This window comes from Mustela erminea, chromosome 6, assembly GCF_009829155.1.
Source record: "Mustela erminea isolate mMusErm1 chromosome 6, mMusErm1.Pri, whole genome shotgun sequence".
Lineage (NCBI taxonomy): Eukaryota > Metazoa > Chordata > Mammalia > Carnivora > Mustelidae > Mustela > Mustela erminea.
In genome coordinates this window covers 55,631,808-55,647,686 of record NC_045619.1, presented here as the reverse complement: position 1 = coordinate 55,647,686, position 15,879 = coordinate 55,631,808, and the positions used below count along the sequence as shown (strand labels likewise).

The following is a 15,879-nucleotide window of genomic DNA, read 5'->3' as shown; positions in this document are numbered from 1 at the left end:
GTCATTAAGCATCTGACTCTTGATTTTGGCTCAGGTCATGATCTCCGGGTCATGAGATTGTGCCCCATGTCAGGCTCCATGCTCAGCATGGAGCCTGCTTAAGATTCTGTCTCTCTCCCTCCCCCACCCCTGACCTCCCCTCCAGCTTTCCACCTCCATACCTCCCCACTTGAGTGCATACACACTTTCTAACTAGCTAAATAAATAAAATTAAAAAAATTAAAATCCAGCCTACTTCCAATAAGAATTTAAAGCAGCTTACAGTATGAGATTAGGATTAAAAAAACACACACTACACACACTACACATTAAAATAGGATCAAAGGGCAAGAACCAAGTAATATGGAGCTAGAAGAGTACAATAAAATCTGAATTACAGTTCCCTTTTGAAATCGAATGAAAGACTCAGCTTTGAGCTTAGCAGCATAGGCAAAAGTGGAACTACTAAGATTAGTACAGGCTGAGGACTGTGTAGTTGAGACAAGGGAGAGAACAGTAGAGGCCCAGGAAGGCATGGGACTTGATGTACATGGGTTTATATATTATCATGTTGTATAGTACATATTTCCTTGTCTCAAGAACTTATTTTCATTTGTTACTGTTTCATTATGTTTGATTTCACTATCTAGAGAAAAGCTGATTATTCATATACTATCCAAAAGTCCTATGTGTTTTGTACATCATGAATAATCACAGACATTAGGAGTTTGTAATGTCTATAACAGAAGTGGGGAGACTGGAGAGGCCTTATATTACTATTTAGCTTCCAGAGCAGAGTCCCAGGAGATCTGTGAATTACAAGAATTTTGACATATAAGGTTTGGTAACTTTTGGTGGTGTCAGCCAACACAAGAGCGAAAAGGGGAGAATTGAGCTCCACGGCTGTGGCTCTTAGGTAAGCGCACATGTCACTGTTCTGAAGTGAGGCAGTCCTAGTGCTGGCTGACATGTTAGCAGGTTCCAGGCAGCCTGGGCAACTTCACTTACTCCCACAGGTAGCTTCTGAAGCCCCTCAACAGGGAGAGATGGCAGCACTGTTGGGCTGAATGTTCTTGGTTCTAAGTGTCCAAAAGTCCCACCTACCCTGTTGTAGGGAACAGACATGATGCAGTCAGGAACTCCTGGATATCCAGGAAAGGTTCAAGTTCCCTTGGTCCTCGTTAAAGGGAAAACCTGATTCATAGCACACACATGGTTTTCTTCTTAAATTCATCAAATAAAGTTGAGCCACTTTATGACATACAGAAAAATCTAAACTATAGGGAGATAGGTTCTATGAGTCAGGATTTTAAAAGTATCCTGACCTGGCATCTTTTTGCATTCTGATGTGATATGGTGATAGTCCTCTCCCTCCCCACCCTCCTGATTTTTAAAATTAGTAATGTATGTCACATATGTTTGAAATGAGAAAATATTTTTAAAAATTTCATACCTCTTATATGTAGCAAAACATTATACCGAAATACAATGTTATATGTCAGTTATATCTCAAAACTGAAAATCCTGTCTCAAAACTGTAAAAAAAAGTGTAGTATCTCTTACCTAACTAGAAAGAAGTTGGAGTGTCAGACAACATGGGTAAAGTTATTTTCTTTATGCTTCTCTGCATTCTGAAATTTTCCACACTAAAGAAGTAGAATCATGTCATCATAATGTAGGATGTATAGCCAGGGAAAGTTATTAAAATAAAAATAATGTAAAAAACCCATTGGGAAAGGTACCGAGTAAGAGATGAGCTTGAGTTAGGGGACTCAGTGCTTACTAACACATCTGGCCCTTTGCTGTCCTGTATGTAAATGATGAAGTGATCTTCCTTTTATGTCCCTAAGAAATTATTGAAAGGAACAATATGTAAGTAGATGAGATTTACTCGGAGTTATTAGATGAAAGGAAGTAACTGGCAGCAAGATCTCACCGTTGACCATCGTTGTTCTTAGTGACCCTTTTTAAATTTGACTCCTGCAGAGAAAGCCAAAGCCTCCAACGGGCGCGTCCTGGTGCACTGCTTAGCCGGCATCTCCCGCTCGGCCACCATCGCCATCGCCTACATCATGAAGAGGATGGACATGTCCTTAGATGAAGCTTACAGGTGAGGGCCAGAATGTGTCTTGTGTGACAGGCTTTTCATTTGACCTGAAGTGTGAAGGGAGAGGAGGGCATGGAACCAAATTAAAGCAAATCAGGATTATTTTAGTTACATGCTGTACAGGTGACTGGATTTTTAAATGGTTTTTCAAAGACCAGAGAAGAATGCACTTGTATAAGTTAGCATGAATTCCACCCAACTCGTGTTGGGTTCATCTTCAGCTACTTTCTAATTTTCAGGAACAATAAATCTAAACAGAACACCATCCTGTTAAGTGAGTTTATATCTTTTCCTAACTGGGGAAGTATATCTGAGGGGTAAAAAGCTCCAGCAGATTACCTGTTACAGAATTCCTCCTCCTGCTTCAAGCTTTGTGCCTCCATCACTGTGAGGAAAAAGCCCGAGAGCAAGTAATTGTCAAAATACGTTTACTGAGTCCAATGTCCTACATTCTAGAGTTGCCCAGAGTCTGCATTTTGACTGGATCGCTCTCTCCACCCTTGGGCCAAGTGGAGGACAGGCAAGTGGCAAGCGCGCACAGGACCAGGGTTTGTGCCCTGGATGAATCACCGGCCCCTGCGTGCTTAGCGAGTAGAGGTGGGGAGTTTCCGTGTGATAGAGAGCCAGTACATATGGGTGCAGGAAGCAGGCCTGTTGTAACAATTGGACTTTTTTCTCACATTGGAAGATGTGGAAAGAAATGGGCTGCCCGAGCAGCTTCTCATTCGAGGAGCGAGCCTGGAGGAGAAGGGTCCTACCTTGGTCTCCATCAGCTCCCTCGTCCCCCAGTCAGGCTGTTCTCCCCACAGGGCTTCTAGCACCATTTCGGAAGCAGAAGGAAAGGCACTCTTCTGTCACGTTACCAAGTCTTATTACGAGGACCCTACATTTATATTTGTTACGGTGGGGCCAGTTGTTTCTGACCTCAGTTTGCTTTAGGTTACTTGATTTCCAAGGAGTTTGTGATTTCCCTCTGTGTTCAAGTACAAATCCTCAGTGTGGTTTCACTCCTGCGTCTTTGGCAGGGTGTCTGTGAAGGTCAGTAGTCAATGAATTCATCTAAGAGTCTGTTTCCACAATTAAACATAAAAGCTATTTATTACTGGTTTTTACCCCCTTGATGATTCTTTTTAACACAGTGGTTTTAAAAATGGACCCAGACATTAGGCCTGGTTTTGAATCCCAGCTGTGTGATTCTGGGCAAGTCACTTAAAGACTTTGTGTCCCTATATGATGGGGTAACATACCCCCCTGACATGGGTAGTTTTGGGGACTGAATGAGATAATACTCTAATGCAGTAGCCCAGTGCTTAGCACACAGAGCCACCTGAGAGCTGATGACTCCGTCATGCTGGAGACAGAAGGAACTTGAGTGTGTGCTTTGATGCACTGGTCACCTGATAACCACTTTTCTTGTCATTAATTAAAACATGCAATGTCCTGAGGAAGTGACTATGGGGACTTTGAGAAGGCACAATACAGGGAAAGCTGGAGAGTGGCTCTCAGTCTGTACTTCTGATGGTGGTGCCAGCGCTGGGGTTGGGGCGGGGGTGGTTAGGACAGAATCTTTGCTTGTCAGTTGCATTGGAAACTGTAGGTCCTTGAAAATAAGAAGGCTGAAACTAGAGTTTTGGGGGCCTGGCCCCTGTCTTTCTAGCATGCTCCAGGGACACGTATGTCTCCCTGAACTTTCGTACCAGTTATCTTCCCATAGGTATCTCGGAGGCTCTAATAATTCCCTTTTCCTTAATATTCTATTTTCAAGCTATTTTAAAGATAAAGTGCAGCTCCAAAATTTACGATTTTTGTGCCTTTGCTCTCCACAGATTTGTGAAAGAGAAAAGACCTACTATATCTCCAAACTTCAATTTTCTGGGCCAGCTCCTAGACTATGAGAAAAAGATCAAGAACCAGATGGGTGCATCAGGGCCAAAGAGCAAACTCAAGCTGCTGCACCTGGAGAAGCCCCATGAAGCCATCCCTGCAGGCTCCGAGGGTGCACAGAAGCATGAGCTGGGCCTCAGCCCACCCTGTGCCAACTGCGCTCCCTCTGAGGTGGCGGGGCAGCGGCCCGCACATCCCGATGGCACACGCAGCCCGCAGCCCTCACTGCTGGAGGACGGCCCCCTGGTGCAGGCACTTGGCGGCCTCCACCTGCCCTCGGGCAAGCTAGAGGACAGCAGTAAGCTCAAGCGCTCCTTCTCTCTGGACATCAAATCCCTTTCATACTCGGCCAGCGTAGCAGCATCCTTGCACGGTTTCCCGTCCTCAGAAGAGGCTCTGGAATACTACAAGCCTTCCGTGAGTCTGGAGGGGGCCACCAAGCTCTGCCAGTTCTCTCCAGTGGAGGAAGTGTCGGAGCAGACCCCCGAGAGCAGCCCGGACAAGGAGGAAGCCAGCCTCACCGAGAAGCCTCAGCCGGCCAGGCCCCCCGAGGGCCCGGGGAAGCGGCTGCACTCGGGAAGAACCAGTGCTGGAGGCGCTGCCCCGCGGCCCCTCTTCTCCCCTCTGCAGCGGAGCGGGAGCGTGGAGGACAACCGCCCCGCCAGCTTCCTCTTCGGCCTCTCCGCCAGCCAGCAGCACCTCGCCAAGTCTGCCGCCGGCCTGGGCCTCAAGGGCTGGCACTCGGACATCTTGGCTCCCCACACCTCTGCCCCTTCCCTGACTGGCAGCTGGTATTTCGGCCCGGAGCCCCCTCGCTTCTGCTCGGCCTCAGCCGTCTACGGGGGCGGTGGCGGCTACTCGGCCTACAGCTGCAGCCAGCTGCCCACCTGCGGCGACCCGCTCTACTCCGTTCGCCGGCGGCAGAAGCCCAGTGACAGGGCCGACTCCCGGCGGAGCTGGCACGAGGAGAGCCCGTTCGAAAAGCAGCTGAAGCGCAGAAGCTGCCAGATGGAATTCGGCGAGAGCATCATGTCGGAGAACAGGTCGCGGGAGGAACTGGGCAAAGTGGGCAGCCAGTCCAGCTTTTCGGGCAGCATGGAAATCATTGAGGTCTCCTGAGAAGGAAGACCCTGCGGGCTTCTATGGACAGTACTTTCTTGTTCACAAAAATATTCCCTGTAAATCTGAAATATATATATGTACATACATATATATTTTTGGAAAATGGAGCTATGGTGTAAAAGCAAACGATGGATCAACACAGCTGCTCTCTCAGCGTCCGCACTTGAGAGCAGCTGCTCTTTCTCAACAAGAGTGGACGGGCAGATGCTAGATGTCCTCCCCGCCAGATGAGAAATTGTACGCAGCGCATTGCACATCCTCTTATTCCTACTGAGTCCAGTTTGGGTGGTGGAGGATGACATGCCCTCCCATGTTCGTGTTGTGCTACAAGAGCTCTCGAGTGCTAGCCCCTGTCCGGCCCCCTCCGTAGTGCACCTTAGCGCTGAGACTGAGCCAGCTCGTGGGTTGGGCGGGTAGACCCCATCAGGGACAGAACCTCACCGTAAACGCAAGAGAAACGAGCCCATCAAAAGCGGACTCGCACACCCAAGCTCACGTGGCAGCCGAGTGCCGCGAGCCTCATTCTGCTGCACACACCGTTAGGGGCCTTGCCAAGGTCGACTTCAGAGCAAACCCAGTACCTCAGACTGAAAGTCGGGGCTTTCACCACTACCGAGTCCGGTAGCCTGTCTTCTAGGCGTTGTGAATAGGTAGGTAGCTAGTCACACTTTGCAGGCCAATTCAGACTGTCTCTGCACAAATTTCCAGGTGGGCCTGGATGGTGGTAGTTAATTTTTTCTTCTCGGCTTCACGAAGAGAAGGGGAACCATCTAGGATTCAATTGAACAGCCAGGGACCTGGCCTCGTAATGATTTAAGGTAGGTCGGGAGGCTAAACAAGTCTTCCTCCCTCCATGTGAATCAGAGAGTTGTTCCAAATGGGGTTGTTAATCCTTTAAATAAAGATGAACTTGGTTGAAGCCAGATGTGAATTTATTTGGGTTGGTAGAACAGGAGCACCTTCAAATTCTCAGCCAAAGTAGATTTTTTTCCATTTTAGTTTCTTTGCACAGGTAGGTTTTTTACAAAAACCTAACAGGTAGACTTTTACAGGAAACTATCACGAGGGAGAAAAGCTCTGGAAAGATTAAAGAATTAAAATTGCTAAGGAGAGCCAGGAAACTCATTTTTCTCAATGGTTTTGTTCCCCTGAGCCTGTGATGAAGGAGGTAGCTCTGTAATTTCCTCACACTTTCCAATTTACTAATAGGGCTGAGAGGCTAGTTGAGTGAGGAGGGTTCTGAATAAAACAGTATAGGAAGGTGAGGGGAAGGTGGCTGGCTTTTGTTGTGAGTGGAGCGGGAAGCCACAGCCAAGCTATTCTCAGAAAGTATCCCGGGCATTTTTTTTTTTTTTTTTTTTAGTAGAAAGGACATATCAAAATGGAGTGGGACCAAGGTGGTCTCTCAGTCTTTGACCTACAATCACTGTATGGACTCAATCCTGGCAGCTGGAATAGAGGAGTTAATTGGAACAAGTACACAAGTGATTAGTACATACCTGCTTTTAAACTTCCCGGCTTGAGTCTTGTCAGCTACATTACGGTCCTCTTTTGAAGCCTTAATTCACGTCAGCAGCTTTTTTTTTGGGGGGGGGGAATAGGGGTGTTGTCATTTTTCTTTACTGTAAGTGTAGCTAGTTGCTGACTCATATCTCAGGTTTTTCTGTGTTTGAGAAATGGATAGTCCTTCGACTAGGATGTGACTTCATGTTTCCTATGATGACTGCTGAAACCAGCACAGAATGAATGATGTGATTCAGAACGGACTTGCTCATGATGATTCCAAGCAGTGTGTAACAGAACTGCTTGCTTGTGCACGGGTAACGTGCTGTGATCCGGGTGTAAAATGAAGGCCGAAGAGAGGACACTGCATAGGGAGCTCAGTGTTCCTGTATGGAAAAAGTTCTGTTAAATGATGTTAGTTTTTCCACATACATTTAAATCTGGGGTGTAATCAGACATTCTCAAGGAGTAATTTTTGAGGTGTTCTGCATACACCAAGTGTAGAAGAGCTCACTTGTTCTCCAGAGTCTGGTCATAACTGTGGAACACTTTTGAGAAATGAAAGCAAGAGCTCCAGGGTTAAGTCTGTGCCAGGAGGGTTGTGGGGGGGACTTCCATCATTCAGGGTTTCTCCTGGCCATGTTCCCCTTCCTTCCCGTGACCGCAAGGTAGTCCTTCCACAGCCTTTGGTCTCGACTGCGTATGTCAGATACACAGTTCTCTGGCTGGAGACTGCGGGGCCCCGGGGCAAGCCCTGCCACTGCATGGGGAGGCTGGCTGCTCTCTGCTGTAGGGGCTCATAGGGCACGCCCTGGAGTCTGCCAGCAGGACACTGAACCGTGATTTCTAAAGAGCAAAACTAGATTGTGTGAGAAAGGCTGGACTGTGGTTGACATTTGTAAAGTGAGGTGGTAAGACTGTATAAATGTTTAATATGAATATAGTGTTCTTTTGGAGTAAGATGCTGTTGAATGGTTAAATTGTGCATTTCTCATTTTGATGTTCATGTATGTTAATATGAAATAAAATCAAAACTGGTACCTGTTTATACATAAATGAGAAAAGGACCTCTCCTTGCAGCTTTTGGTGGGAAGAACAATATCCGAGTTGCAGAAGGAGGCAGTGGTGGGACCTGTCCCACTGTTCCCACAGCAAAGGGGACTTAGCTCAAAATAAAGTGGTGGGGCGCCTGGTTGGCTCAGTGGGTTAAAGCCTCTGCCTTCAGCTCAGGTCATGATCCCAGGGTCCTGGGATCGAGCCCCGCATCTGGCTCTCTGCTCGGTAGGGAGCCTGCTTCCTTCTCTCTCTCTGCCTGCCTCTCTGCCTACTTGTGATCTCTGTCTGTCAAATAAATAAATAAAAATCTTAATAAATAAATAAATAAATAAATAGATGAATAAATAAATAAAATAAAGTGGTGAGGGCACCAGATACAGTACGTGTGCCGTCCTTCCCACGAAACACCAGCTCGTTGGCTGAGAGTTCCAAACTGGCCTTCGTTCTTCAATGCCTGTACCCATGCACACTACAGCGGGGAGCCCTAGACACTTGGTAAATATTTGCTGACTGACTGAACCGAGAACAAGTATAGGGAGGAAGAAGACCAGATGCACATTCATGGCACATTCTAACGGTATATGTAAATGGTTTTATAATTCTTATAGGAAAAATGGGGAATACTCATTAAAGATCTGTTCTCCATCCTTGCCATGTACATCTTCAGGACGCCTCTGCTTATAAAGTACACTGCATAGGACAATTTAGGAGACTAGTAGCTTAGCCTCATCAAAGGAATAAAGATTTTACTACCCCCATAAATATGCTTCATAATAAAGCATATTACTTTGGAATAAGAATCACAGGTGATGTCACTTAAGTTGGTTGGGACAGGCTTCTGAGATGAAGTTAACTTTAAGAAAATTGAAAAGCAAGAGGGATGGTACTGGGTGAGCCAAGACTAAGAGCGGCCTTGGCCTGCACCTGGCAAAGAACCAGAGGCAGACACAGGATGGAAGAGCAAAGGGAGTGGGAGCACGTCTGCCTCCAGAGAGGAAGGCGGCGGCGTGTGTGAGCAGATGTTCAGGGAGAGGCTTCAGATGAGAAGGTGCAGATCTTGGGAGCTCCTGAAGGCCAAGTCTGTTACGACTTAAGCACACAGATCTGGGAACCTCTTAGAGGCCAGTAAGAACAGGCTAGTATGGGAAGACTGGTTTGGGTTTGACAAGGAATATTAGACCAGAGCTCAGGCTAAGGGAAAGGAAGATAGAGATGTCAAGGCAAGGGTGTACTACCGGCACTAGTTGACAGAAACTTTTCACGTCAAAGCCGTCACTGCCAATTTTTTTTTCGTCACTGCCATTTTTAATACCATCTGGTTTTGTTTTCTGACACCAAGCAGAATCGTTTTAGATCTAGTAACATTTGTACAGGTGCTTTTCTCTGAACATTACTGTCCTGCATCTATAAATGGAAGAGGGAAGTGAGTTATTTCTAGCATTCTGTGGGGCCTATGCATCCTTGTACAGGGTAATTATATTCAGTTTTATCTTCAAAGTCTTGCAAAATCAACTGGAAAATTACCTCACTGTCTTGGAAAATGTTTACCCATCAGTCCCATTGTTGCAGTTTATATGCACAGGCAATAAAGTGGGTTTACGTAAAAACCAGTTTCACCCCTTTAGTTCTAGCTCAGTCAAGTCCGTGGAAACAAAGTCCCACGGAAAATGCAGGCTGTGACCTTGAGGGAACAGTGTCCCAGGCAAAGAAGGTAGCTCACAGAGGGTGAGTTCAGCTGTGCTGAGGGTTCTCTCTGCTAGAGGGAATTCCGACACTTTCAAAGGCTGAAATTAAGGCACTTCATTCACCAAAGCTTTGAGTGTGAATCCTGCTCACTATATCATAAAAACAAAAGGTCGCAGTAGGAAGATACCTTGACTGGTGAAGAGAACAGAATCCCTAGTAAATTCCATCAGGCTTCACAGTGGCACGGATGACCCTGCCCAAGACCCTGACAGGAATGGACACACATCAGCATACCACAGGAGCTACTGGCAGACTACGAAGCAACTGGGTTTAGTTGCCAACAATTTTGATTTTTTTGGTTTAAGGCATGTGAATAAGGAAGTTACCTGATCACCCTTCCCCTCTGGAGTTGGGCCATTTGAATGGAAGCGACACCCCTTGTGTGTGTGCAAGAAATTCAGTGCTGCTTACCACACATTAGTGAACAGCAGTGACCTCGGTGCTATGCAGCTCTTAACTGAGGAAGCAAAGCACAGGGGAAAGAAGAGCAAATTCTTTCTCTTGGCACAAAGAACAATTTACACCTATGACATCCCCCAGGAAGAAGAATGGTCACTTCACTCTATCCTTTAATCTTTAATAGCAACATTTTAAGTAGTTTCCTACTGAGTACTATATATCTGGGTTTAGCTGAGGTACAAACAAATTGGGAAGACCAAATTTCATTCACCCTAGAATATTAATCAAGGCTTGCTCCCAGCTTCCATTCCTGAAGATTCCTGGTTTTGCCTTGGGACTTGCTAAGGGAACGGCCACAGCTGAGTCAGTTCTACAAATCCACAGAAGCAGGGGCCCCATGTCAGTCCCCCAGCACCGTTAGTGTATGTAACCTTGGAAACTGCATGTTTGTGACAACCGTAACGTACCCTCCTTATATGTTGGTGGGAAAAGCGAAGGAGATTGTAACAAACAAAAAGCTTGCCTTGTTCCTTGAGTGCACTCCTGCATCTTGGGGTATGGAGTCCTTATCATACATTTCATCCAGTGCTGACCCTGCAGAGATATAAATTCTGTTCCTAAGGACAGAACTTCAAGGGCAACAAAGACGTGACATCTGTCAAATTATATAGATTCTCATGAGATCTACACTCTCACACGCTGTAAACTGGCATGCACACACAACACGGGGTGAAGGCCAGCTCCTACCAACTTCCACTACAACGAGTTTTACAAGGACACTGAAGTTTATAGAGGTGTGTTTGACAATGTTCATACATACAGAGGCAGAGGTCATAGATCAGCAAAACAGATGCTCAAAAGAAAGGAGTCACTGGATATTTTCTAATAAAACAAAAAGAAGGAAACAAGCTCCGTTGGGAGCTCAGAATGTGAAGTCACTTCCAAAACACAGGGCCACTGCTCAGAGACAACAGGTAAAGATGTGGCTAGAGTATCAATCACAGAAGTGGAATCCTGGAGCTGGAAGGGGCCCGATAGCCTGTCCAGCCCAGCTCACACCACAGGGAAGTGGAAACAGGCTCAGGGAAATGAAGGTATCTGCCAAAGGTCAAGCTGGACACTAGGAGTGACAGACACAGAATCAGGAGCAGGGGCGTTGAAGGACTGACCTTGCGTACTTCATTACGGGTGCTGCTAAGCAAGCCCCAGTTGAGCTGTTTCTGGTGCAGGTGAAGTCACTGGGCAGGCGGTCGGAAAAGAAGGTGGCAGTGTGATCTGAGATGGCCAGGACAGCTGCAGCCTGTGAGCAACCGGCTGGAACTGGCATGCCTCTCGCCAGGACCCACGCCAGTTTCCCCTCTTCTCGAAGCCTCATCCTCCTGCTGATGACTTAACAGGTGAAGCTCGATTCATACCTGGCCTGCGATTTGGAAGAACTGAAGGCAGAGTTCTGTGGGAGCTGGAGTGGCCATGAACCTGGCTGCTGGGCCCAGCACAGGGCAGCAGTCCTTGAACCGGAGCCTAAGATGTAGTGGTGGCCTGACGTCGGCGATCTCTGGTGAGGAAGTAGCGCTGCTGCTTCCTGTCCACTTCCAAATTTCATGCAGGTGGCTCCCGTGGCCAACCCTAACCAGAAACAAACAGAGATTGTGGAAAACAGTTCAGCTCAGCCAAGTTGACAACACTGCAAAACCACCCCCCACAGCATAAACACTCACTAGAATTCTCTAAAAAAAAATACTGAATTTGCCTATTGTTCTCTGCTTCTACCCGGTAATGAGGAGCCTCAGTACTTAGGACCCAAATACAAGTTATTATCATTTTGTCTAACTTTTTAAAAAAAAATTTTCCCCCAGTAAGCTCTACTCCCTCTATACATGGGGCCTGAGCTCACAGTCCTGAGACCAGGAGTTGCATGCTGTACCAACCAGGCCAACCAGGCACCCCCATCTAACTTCTTTATAAGAAGAGTTGGGTTTTGAGGTGGGTGGCAAGCCGGCTGGCTGGCTGGCTGAGAATATTCTCATGCCGTGATCGGTCCACCCTCCTGCCACACTCACCATGAACTGTTGAAACACAGCGAGCGAGCTCTGTCCTCAGGGGGCTTGGTCTGCGTCTCATTTTATTTGCTCTGTGCTTTAATTTATGAATTACACTAAGTGTGGTGATGGTAACAGCGCCTGACCCCTGAGCTGCTCTTACAGCTCTTCGTACTCAGAAAGCTGCAAGCACGTCCGTGTTCAGAGCGGGGATCTGCAATCTGCACACTCCAGGAACTCAGAAAAACACGATGGTGATGGCTTAAAAAAGCCACTTCCTGCCAGTCTTGGCAAAGGGGAATAGAAGTATTCCTTGTATAATTTTTTCGAAACTCAATTTTTGCTGGTTTGAAATTAAAGAAAGGAAAAAACAGTAATGAGCATGGGTAGCGCCTAGTCTGGCTACAAGGGATATTAAAATATATTGTGAAATTATATTAAAACAGTATAGAAAAGTGAAGAACCACATGAAATGGGGGAGAAAGATGAGTGGATGAGAACAGAGCTCAGAATTAGCTCCTCAATCACATGGAAATGTGGAACATGACAGAAGGGGTTCTGTGCCTCAGCGGGGGGAAGACACATTCACTAAACATCGCCACCCTCCCCTCGGTGACATTTCCTAAAATAACCTTAGCTATTAATAGGTTTCTAAGAAACAAAACATCTTTCTGGATTTGTACCCTCGAATAAATTCCTCTAGAAATGATTTAAGACCCAGTAAAATCCTGACCATCAAAAGGCATTAGAAACACAAACTTCCTTCACCAGTGCGGCCCAACAGAGGTTCAAGGGAGAGTTCCTCCCTCCCCAGCTCACGGCTTCTGAGTCCCCCACAACTCCCTCACACTACTTTATCTCCTGAGGCTGTACACCTCTAGGCCACCTTCCTAATGGGGAGAGGAAGGCATCAGTCCAGGAAGGCAGATATGGGAAGTCACCCGCTGAAAGAGGGGGATGCCGCCTTGGCCTCTTCCCTGTGCTCTGGTGTCCATCTGCTCTTTCCAGCTCAGAGGGATGAACAGTCTTGATATTCTTCGGTTGTTCCTTCGAAAATCCTGGAAGCTGTTTTTTTTTTTTTATCCTGTGTCTGAATTAATTTTTTTTTCCATTTAGCTTCAAATGCTCAAGTTTCTTTGTTATCCAATTATTTTAGGTCCTACATTTTATTCTGGGTTCTAAGAATCTTACAAAATAGTATCTATTCAAAATCCTAGATTAGAATCAGATCGCATTTACCAGAGATATGCTTAAAAGGATCAACTTCAAGGTTATACCAACTTAAGGTTATAAAGCTACCAAAGTCTGTTTTTGATATCTCAAAACACCTTCAGAAGTTTAGAGGATTTAATAAGGGAAACGAGGACAGGATGTCCTGGCCCAGAGGCTTCCCCATATTCCCAGCTCCTGGTCGTGACGTGCCTGCCTCCACCTGGTCCTCCATTCTGTTTCTTTGCATCTTTAGCCTTTCTTCCGTGGGGACAGCTCTGAGGTGCAAACTCCTGCACTAAGCACTTCTGCAGTTACTCAGGTGGCTTCCTTTCCTAAACTTCCACAGAAGCTCAGCAGCACTGTGAGTTTCCTCTCTGAAGAAAAGGAGGGCCAGGACCCCAGAGGCCTGTTTGTAGTCAGGGCACAACGTCTGGCAGAGCAAGTGGATTCGACACACGCCTGCTGCAGGCATTTCAAAGACTGAACACTCCGGAGGTTTACCAGGCTAGTAAAATCAGTGTGGGTTAAAACCTTGTCACAGAAACTGGAGTCTTGCCAGTGCTGATGTAATAATATGAGGAAACCTAAACCACGTGTACATTAAGGAAACCAGTTATCAGTGGGAGATGAGCCCAGTGAGAATGTTCAAAGGAAGTCCTCAGTCTCCAATGATGACACACAAGGGACACCATAACCCAGCACACAACAAAAATACCAGTGTTCCACCGCGGCAGGAACAGGGTGCCCCAGATAAAGACCTGACATGATGTCAACGGGGCAGGAAGAGTAACAACACCAAGACTTGGATTAAATTAGTTCTTTATGTTTACAATTCATAACCCGGAAAGCCTACTGAGTAAAATTTCATGAAAGCCTTGAGGACACAGAGCTTCTTAAACCATTTCTCCCCTTCTCTCCATATTTTCACTCTGCAAGCTAGACTTGACAATATACACTCTCAATTAAAAAAAGAAAATCTAAACAAAATAAAAAGAATTCCTGACACAGAGTTCTGCAATAAATTTCTAATAATTCAGATACTCCAAATTCGGTTAGCACCGAGAATGAGATTGGTTTGTTTTGCCAAGGGGAAAACGCATCAAGGAAAGGGGTAGGTGGCGCAGGATCAGAATTTCAGGCCAGCCGGACCGCTACACACCCCTTCCCGGAGTCCCAGAGCCTCCACTCGGCTTTAGGATCCAGTCAACTCCTGGGTCTGGGGCCCCAGGGGCAGTGCCTGGCTCTGTCCCCAGAGAGCAAGCGCCCAGCCAGCCAGAGGGGAGTGGCAACCCTAGAGCTTGAGCTCCCTCTCTGGTTTCATGCTGAAGGGCTCCAACCGTTCACTCTCTGGCAGCAAGCTGTTGAGCCGCTCCATCAGGGGCACCGTCTGGTCAATGCCCATCTGGATGCGGCGGAGGATGGCCGACATCTCGTTGACTTTCTGGATCTGCTCCGCGTATTTGGCGTATCTCTTCTGGCGCTCCTGCATGAAGCTGAAGAGCGTCTCCACAGACAAATCCATCTGCAGAGGGAGAAAAGAAGGAAACGCATTAAACCTAGTTGAACCAAGTCCTCTCCAGGGGACCAGGTATCCAGTAGGAGTCCCGGAGGCTGGTCGGCTTACAGGAAGCGCTGGTGATGGAAAACCTCCCCCTGACCACCCCTCTGTCACCTGCTGCCCCATGGTCACCTCTGCAGGGGGGTCTGAGACACTTACACCTTGTGGAGACCCTCAGATTTTTTTTCTCTATCTCTACATAAAGAATCCTGGGCTTGGAAATTAGACCAGAATTTCAATGTGGCTCTGCCACTGGGGTTGATAATACTTAACTTTTTTGCACATCTGCAAAAACCAGGGAATTCGGCGTGCCTGGGTCACTCAGATGGCAGATGGTTAAGCATCTGCCTTCAGCTCAGGTCATGATCCTGGGGTCCTAGAATCCAGCCTTGGGCTCCCTGCTCAGTGGGGAGAGTCTGCTTCTCCCTCTCCTGCTGCCGCTCCTCCTGCTCATGCTCTAATAAATCTTTTTATTTATTTATTTTTTAAAGATTTTATTTATTTGACAGAGAGAGACACACAGTGAGAGAGGGAACACAAGCCGGGGGAGAGGGAGAAGCAGGCTTCCCACTGAGCAGGGGGCCCGACTTAGGGCTCGATCCCTGGACCCCAGGATCATGACCTGAGCTAAAGGCAGAGACTTAATGACTGAGCCACCCAGCCTCCCCTCAAATAAATAAAATCTTAAAAAAATAACAAACCAGGGAAATGATTCCCCCACTGTGAGGACGGAGTGAGAGCACACACCCAGCACAGGACCTGGCATGGCTCAGAGGAGCTTCACAACACAGGTGTCATTCCTCCCTGTCTTCCTTGAATGGCTGCGGGCTGGCGGCCCCTGGGGACAAGTTCAGGGAAAGGGCTGGCTTTCTCTGACAGCCAAGGCGCAAGTCCACACCATTCACCACACTGCTGTGAGGCAAACCGCTCCATGCACTCTCTCCCCTGGTTAAACAAATGTTAGGCTCTGTGTTCCCCTTTTGTGACTATTTTCTTCCCCTGGGGAAGTTTTTTGGAAACTATCACCTGGATAAAAATAAGGGGAGGGAACGTCCAGCCTGTCAGGTGCCTACACCCACCCCTCCTGTGTAGGGAAGAAACAAACTACCAAGACTCTAATTTCTACCCTTAAATTGAGTTCAAATGCTACATCAGCCCCCGTTCTTGTCCACTCCAGGAGCATGACCCTACCCAACCCCCAGCCCCAAGCAAAGTGCAGGCACCCAATACATGCCACCAGAGTCTGGAAAGGGTGTGATAAAAACCAAACTACA

At 47.1% G+C, this 15,879-nt stretch overlaps 2 protein-coding genes and 1 long non-coding RNA gene across 13 annotated transcripts in view; 1 reads left to right on the top strand and 2 right to left on the bottom strand.

Annotated features, from left to right (window-relative positions):
• Positions 1-7,654, top strand: part of DUSP16 (dual specificity phosphatase 16) — an 80,095-nt gene extending 72,441 nt beyond the window's left edge. For all 9 annotated transcript variants that reach the window (XM_032347346.1, XM_032347343.1, XM_032347344.1 and 6 more), the window contains 2 exons: positions 1,966-2,089; positions 3,913-7,654. In XM_032347346.1, the coding sequence (XP_032203237.1) occupies positions 1,966-2,089; positions 3,913-5,089 (1,301 nt within the window). In that variant the 3' untranslated portion in view covers positions 5,090-7,654. The remainder of the gene's footprint in view (positions 1-1,965; positions 2,090-3,912) is intronic.
• A 274-nt stretch (positions 7,655-7,928) lies between these two features.
• Positions 7,929-13,000, bottom strand: LOC116593292. 2 transcript variants are annotated; one of them, XR_004286855.1, is made up of 4 exons: positions 11,857-13,000; positions 10,966-11,422; positions 10,068-10,390; positions 7,929-9,055 (listed from the first exon to the last, which is right to left on the bottom strand). It is a non-coding gene; the product is annotated as an uncharacterized LOC116593292 (long non-coding RNA). The 2 variants fall into 2 exon arrangements; XR_004286854.1 differs by having other exon boundaries at positions 10,068-11,422.
• An 849-nt stretch (positions 13,001-13,849) lies between these two features.
• The window catches only part of BORCS5 (BLOC-1 related complex subunit 5), a 97,921-nt gene continuing 95,891 nt past the window's right edge, over positions 13,850-15,879 (bottom strand). For both annotated transcript variants that reach the window (XM_032347338.1, XM_032347337.1), the window contains exon 4: positions 13,850-14,569. In XM_032347338.1, coding sequence (XP_032203229.1) covers positions 14,339-14,569 — 231 coding nt within the window. In that variant the 3' untranslated portion in view covers positions 13,850-14,338. The remainder of the gene's footprint in view (positions 14,570-15,879) is intronic.